General features: G+C 46.1%; 1 protein-coding gene across 1 annotated transcript in view; it reads left to right on the forward strand.

Annotated features, from left to right (window-relative positions):
• The window catches only part of polr1a (RNA polymerase I subunit A), a 46646-nt gene extending 41190 nt beyond the window's left edge, over positions 1-5456 (forward strand). The window contains exons 31-34 of the mRNA XM_082178073.1: positions 512-712; positions 1006-1123; positions 4908-5072; positions 5261-5456. Coding sequence (XP_082034199.1) covers positions 512-712; positions 1006-1123; positions 4908-5072; positions 5261-5367 — 591 coding nt within the window. The 3' untranslated portion in view covers positions 5368-5456. The remainder of the gene's footprint in view (positions 1-511; positions 713-1005; positions 1124-4907; positions 5073-5260) is intronic.
• Positions 5457-6612: the final 1156 nt, after the last annotated feature.

A 6612-nucleotide genomic window follows, 5' to 3' on the forward strand; every position in this document is an offset into this window, starting at 1 on the left:
GTTCCATATTGTGGTGTTCAGCAATTTTAACATAGTATCATCATCATCATCATATCAGTGTAGATGGACCAAAATAAAACCATTAAAATATCAAGTAAATAAGTATTGTGATAGTTGGTGCCACAGTGACACTCTTGTCCCAAAAAGTATTGCTATACCACAATACTGAATATGTTGTCCCACGGTGAGTCATTCTTCCCTGTTGCTATAGCTGTTGCTATTTCTAATCTATCTCTGTCTATCTATATCCATCTATCTATCTATCTGGCTTTCAAAACTACTAAACTAAAACTTAAAACTATTACAAACCGAAAACCTTCAAACTTCAAGCTTTTAAAACTACTTCAAACTTTCTGGCTAGGCTTTTTTTTAAGTCAACTTAAAGTTTGTCTACAAACTTGATCTAGTGTCAGTCAGACTCATGTTGGTCATGAATGGGACCAGAGCAGAATTGTCAGTGTGTGTATATCGGTGTGCATTGAGTTGAGATTGTCTTGTGTGTGTGTCTCAGCTGACCCTGGTGCTGCCGGTCAGTAAGGTGCACTTCGACCTGACGTCAGTGGTGTCCCAGCAGGCCCACAGTGCCGTCATCATGGAGACCAAGGGCATCTCGCGCTGCTTGCTGAGTGAAGTCACCACGAAGGAGGGCAGCAAAGAGCTGGTGCTGAACACTGAGGGCATCAACTTACACGAGATGTTTAATCATGCGGACGTGAGGCTCTCACTATCAGCACATCTGACACTGTCTGTGTCTGTTCACAGTTATTGTACACACTACTCCAGTATACACTGCCGGTCAAAAGTCTTTCTAGTCCTTCAAGATAATATTTCACAATATTATTATTATTTTTCTGTATTTTTAATCAAATAACTGCCGCCTTGGTGAGCAGAAGAGACTTCTTTTAAAAACATAAAAAATCTCACCATCCCCAATCTTGTGCTGCGGACGGTGAGTATGTTCTAGTGCCGTAATGGCATGTAATGCGACCCGTTCTGTCGTTCTAGATCCTGGACTTGAACCGGTTATACTCCAACGAGGTTCATGCTATAGCCAACACATACGGCATCGAGGTTGCCCTGCGAGTCATCGAGAAGGAGATCAAAGATGTGTTCGCTGTCTATGGTAATAAAGCCTGTGTGTGAGAGTGAGTGCTGTGAGTGAGTGAGTGCTGTGAGTGAGTGAGTGAGTGAGTGCGTGCTGTGAGTGAGTGCTGTGAGTGAGTGCTGTGAGTGAGTGAGTGAGTGCTGTGAGTGAGTGCTGTGAGTGAGTGCTGTGAGTGAGTGCTGTGAGTGAGTGCTGTGAGTGAGTGCTGTGAGTGAGTGCTGTGAGTGAGTGAGTGCTGTGAGTGAGTGTTGTGAGTGAGTGAGTGAGTGAGTGCTGTGAGTGAGTGAGTGAGTGCTGTGAGTGAGTGAGTGCTGTGAGTGAGTGAGTGAGTGAGTGAGTGCTGTGAGTGAGTGAGTGAGTGAGTGAGTGCTGTGAGTGAGTGCTGTGAGTGAGTGCTGTGAGTGAGTGCTGTGAGTGAGTGCTGTGAGTGAGTGCTGTGAGTGAGTGAGTGAGTGCTGTGAGTGAGTGCTGTGAGTGAGTGCTGTGAGTGAGTGATGTGAGTGAGTGCTGTGAGTGAGTGGAGTGAGTGCTGTGAGTGAGTGAGTGCTGTGAGTGAGTGAGTGCTGTGAGTGAGTGAGTGAGTGCTGTGAGTGAGTGCTGTGAGTGAGTGCTGTGAGTGAGTGCTGTGAGTGAGTGCTGTGAGTGAGTGCTGTGAGTGAGTGCTGTGAGTGAGTGCTGTGAGTGAGTGCTGTGAGTGAGTGCTGTGAGTGCTGTGAGTGAGTGCTGTGAGTGAGTGCTGTGAGTGAGTGAGTGAGTGAGTGCTGTGAGTGAGTGCTGTGAGTGAGTGCTGTGAGTGAGTGATGTGAGTGAGTGCTGTGAGTGAGTGATGTGAGTGAGTGCTGTGAGTGAGTGAGTGCTGTGAGTGAGTGAGTGCTGTGAGTGAGTGAGTGCTGTGAGTGAGTGCTGTGAGTGAGTGAGTGAGTGCTGTGAGTGAGTGCTGTGAGTGAGTGCTGTGAGTGAGTGCTGTGAGTGAGTGCTGTGAGTGAGTGCTGTGAGTGAGTGCTGTGAGTGAGTGCTGTGAGTGAGTGCTGTGAGTGAGTGAGTGCTGTGAGTGAGTGCTGTGAGTGAGTGCTGTGAGTGAGTGCTGTGAGTGAGTGCTGTGAGTGAGTGCTGTGAGTGAGTGCTGTGAGTGAGTGCTGTGAGTGAGTGAGTGCTGTGAGTGAGTGCTGTGAGTGAGTGCTGTGAGTGAGTGCTGTGAGTGAGTGCTGTGAGTGAGTGGAGTGAGTGCTGTGAGTGAGTGAGTGCTGTGAGTGGAGTGAGTGCTGTGAGTGGAGTGAGTGCTGTGAGTGAGTGAGTGCTGTGAGTGAGTGAGTGAATGCTGTGAGTGAGTGAGTGAGTGCGTGCTGTGAGTGAGTGCTGTGAGTGAGTGAGTGAGTGCGTGCTGTGAGTGAGTGCTGTGAGTGAGTGCTGTGAGTGAGTGCTGTGAGTGAGTGGAGTGAGTGCTGTGAGTGAGTGCTGTGAGTGAGTGAGTGAGTGCTGTGAGTGAGTGCTGTGAGTGAGTGCTGTGAGTGAGTGCTGTGAGTGAGTGAGTGCTGTGAGTGCTGTGAGTGAGTGAGTGAGTGCTGTGAGTGAGTGCTGTGAGTGAGTGAGTGAGTGAGTGCTGTGAGTGAGTGCTGTGAGTGAGTGGAGTGAGTGCTGTGAGTGAGTGAGTGCTGTGAGTGAGTGAGTGCTGTGAGTGAGTGAGTGCTGTGAGTGAGTGAGTGCTGTGAGTGAGTGAGTGAGTGAGTGCTGTGAGTGAGTGAGTGCTGTGAGTGAGTGAGTGAGTGCGTGCTGTGAGTGCGTGCTGTGAGTGCGTGCTGTGAGTGAGTGCTGTGAGTGAGTGCTGTGAGTGAGTGCTGTGAGTGAGTGCTGTGAGTGAGTGCTGTGAGTGAGTGCTGTGAGTGAGTGCTGTGAGTGAGTGAGTGCTGTGAGTGCTGTGAGTGAGTGAGTGAGTGAGTGCTGTGAGTGAGTGCTGTGAGTGAGTGCTGTGAGTGAGTGCTGTGAGTGAGTGGAGTGAGTGCTGTGAGTGAGTGAGTGCTGTGAGTGAGTGAGTGCTGTGAGTGAGTGAGTGCTGTGAGTGAGTGAGTGCTGTGAGTGGAGTGAGTGCTGTGAGTGAGTGAGTGCTGTGAGTGAGTGAGTGCTGTGAGTGAGTGAGTGAGTGAGTGCTGTGAGTGAGTGAGTGCTGTGAGTGAGTGAGTGAGTGAGTGCTGTGAGTGCGTGCTGTGAGTGCGTGCTGTGAGTGAGTGCTGTGAGTGAGTGCTGTGAGTGAGTGAGTGAGTGAGTGCTGTGAGTGAGTGCTGTGAGTGAGTGCTGTGAGTGAGTGCTGTGAGTGAGTGCTGTGAGTCAGTGCTGTGAGTGAGTGCTGTGAGTGAGTGCTGTGAGTGAGTGCTGTGAGTGAGTGCTGTGAGTGAGTGCTGTGAGTGAGTGAGTGCTGTGAGTGAGTGCTGTGAGTGAGTGCTGTGAGTGAGTGCTGTGAGTGAGTGCTGTGAGTGAGTGCTGTGAGTGAGTGAGTGCTGTGAGTGAGTGAGTGCTGTGAGTGAGTGCTGTGAGTGAGTGGAGTGAGTGAGTGCTGTGAGTGAGTGAGTGCTGTGAGTGGAGTGAGTGCTGTGAGTGAGTGAGTGCTGTGAGTGAGTGAGTGCAGTGAGTGAGTGAGTGCTGTGAGTGAGTGCTGTGAGTGAGTGGAGTGAGTGAGTGAGTGCTGTGAGTGCTGTGAGTGAGTGAGTGCTGTGAGTGAGTGCTGTGAGTGAGTGAGTGCTGTGAGTGAGTGAGTGCTGTGAGTGAGTGCTGTGAGTGAGTGCTGTGAGTGAGTGCTGTGAGTGAGTGCTGTGAGTGAGTGAGTGCTGTGAGTGAGTGCTGTGAGTGCTGTGAGTGAGTGAGTGCTGTGAGTGAGTGAGTGAGTGCTGTGAGTGCTGTGAGTGAGTGCTGTGAGTGAGTGCTGTGAGTGAGTGCTGTGAGTGAGTGCTGTGAGTGAGTGCTGTGAGTGAGTGCTGTGAGTGAGTGAGTGCTGTGAGTGAGTGCTGTGAGTGAGTGCTGTGAGTGAGTGAGTGAGTGCTGTGAGTGAGTGAGTGCTGTGAGTGAGTGAGTGCTGTGAGTGAGTGCTGTGAGTGAGTGCTGTGAGTGAGTGAGTGAGTGTATGAGTGCTGTGAGTGCTGTGTGTGAGTGAGTGTGTGTGATTGAGTGAGTGCTGTGAGTGAGTGCTGTGAGAGTGAGTGAGTGAGTGAGAGTTATTTTTGTGAGTGAGCGAGCGAGTGTGTCAGTGAGTGAGCGAGTGAGTTATTTAAGTGAGTGAGTGAGAGTTATTTTTGTGAGTGAGTGAGTGAGCGAGCGAGTGTGTGTGTCAGTGAGTGAGCGAGTGAGTTATTTTTGAGTGAGTTATTTTTGTGAGTGAGTAATTTTTGCGAGCGAGTGAGAGAGAGTGTGAGTTAGTGAGTGAGTGAGTGAGTTATTTGAGTGAGTGAGTGAGAGTTATTTTTGTGAGCGAGTGAGTGAGTGAGCAAATGAGCAAGTGAGTGAGTGAGTGAGTGAGTGAGTGAGTGAGTGAGCGAGCGAGCGAGTGAGTGAGTGAGTGAGTGAGTGAGTGAGTGAGTGAGTGAGTGAGTGAGTGAGTGAGTGAGTGAGTGAGTGAGTGAGTGAGTGAGCGAGTGAGTGAGTGAGTGAGTGAGCGAGTGAGTGTGAGCGAGCGAGTGAGTGTGAGCGAGCGAGTGAGTGTGTGTCAGTGAGCGAGTGAGCGAGTGAGTGAGCGAGTGAGTGAGTGAGTGAGAGAGAGTGATCCTCTCCATATTGTGGACACTGGGATATTGAATGTGTGTGTGTTTCTCCTCAGGGATCGAGGTGGACCCGCGGCACCTGTCTCTGGTGGCCGAGTACATGTGTTTCGAGGGAGTGTACCAGCCACTGAACCGCTTCACCATCCGCTCCAGCAGCTCTCCACTACAGCAGATGACCTTCGAGTCCTCCTACAGGTTCCTCAAGCAGGCCACCATGCTGGGTATGTGTGTGTGTGTGTGTGTGTGTGTGTGTGTGTGTGTGTGTGTGTGTGTGTGTGTGTGTGTGTGTGTGTGTGTGTGTGTCCCAGTCGAGGAGGAGTTATTATGCATTACAGTGCTGGTTCTGGATGTAATACTCCTGTTGTTCAGCACTACAGTGATTGTGTGTTGTGTTGTGTTGTGTTGTCAGGCTCTTCTGATAAGCTGCGGTCGCCCTCCGCTTGCCTGGTCGCAGGAAAGGTTGTGAAAGGAGGAACCGGCATCTTTGATCTGAAACAGCCGTTAAACCGGGACTGAAGGATTCAGCGGCTCTAGAGTTTATAAATGGACTGACAAACTGTGTCTCTTTTTTCTCTGTATCATCAATAAATGTTTTTTTCTTTTTACTTCCTGCCATTTTATTCATATTTTTGTGTTTTGTTATTATCATCATCATATATTTAGCGGTCTCAACACATAGCTATACCACACGGGTGAAAGGACACACCGATATGTATTAAAGGAAATCAACTAAACAATTACAATTTCCCCAGTTACATTTGCAGAACGCACATCCTCTGTGCTCATAATGAGCTCGTTATAAGCTTAATTAAATATGGGTAATAAAGGTCCATTTACAAAAGCTCAAACCTGATGCTATGATTACTGTATAGTGTATTCGTTTGTGAAAATGTGAAATGCAATTATAATTTTTATTTTATATGTTATATAAATTAGGTTTGATTTTTGTAGTAGTAATTTTGTCATAATAGTTTTAATCTGTTGGCAATGGTTACTATTTATTATTTTTCCTAGTCATGTTTTTTTTGTGATTGTTTTTAATTAATTTTATTAAAACCAGTTAAGGTCAGTTTTAAACATGATTATTAAGTATAAATATATATTAAGTATATGGAACCCACAACAATTAAAACATTTTTTTTTTAAAAGCAAATTAAATGTCCACGTTTTCAATTACATTTTGACCACAGAATTAGAAAATGTCTTGTTATATTTATTTTGCTTGATTTTTTTTAAGTTATACTTTTGTTATAATAGTTTTTATCTGTTGTCAATGGTTACTATTTACTATTTTTCAAAGTGTAATATTTTTATTTATTTAAACCACTTAAAGTCAGTTTAAACATAATTATTAATTATAATAAAAGTAAATGGAACCCACAACAATTAAAAAACAAAAACTTTCTGTAAACCGTTTTTTAATTCAAAAATAACAAGCAAGATTTCAATGAAATTGTAACAGAACTAGAAAATATTTCCCGTGTACATTTCATTAATCACCGGTTTATTCTTTGATATTCCTCTGTTCTGTATATTAATGCTAACAATTGGGTTGTACTGAATAAAATGAAATCCTAAACATACATAGCTTTTATGACACTGTTAAAACCTAAATGAGATACGAAAATAAAGAATAAAAGACACAAATACTTGTTCCCACGTTCATGAATGAATCTGAATCGGTTCGCGAATCGGTCTGAATCACTCGGTTCAGTTCAGTTCACTCACAGGTGGATAGAGAGCACAGGGTGAAATAGACTA

This window comes from Leuciscus leuciscus, assembly GCF_965113295.1.
Source record: "Leuciscus leuciscus genome assembly, chromosome: 8".
NCBI classification, from domain to species: Eukaryota; Metazoa; Chordata; class Actinopteri; order Cypriniformes; family Leuciscidae; genus Leuciscus; species Leuciscus leuciscus.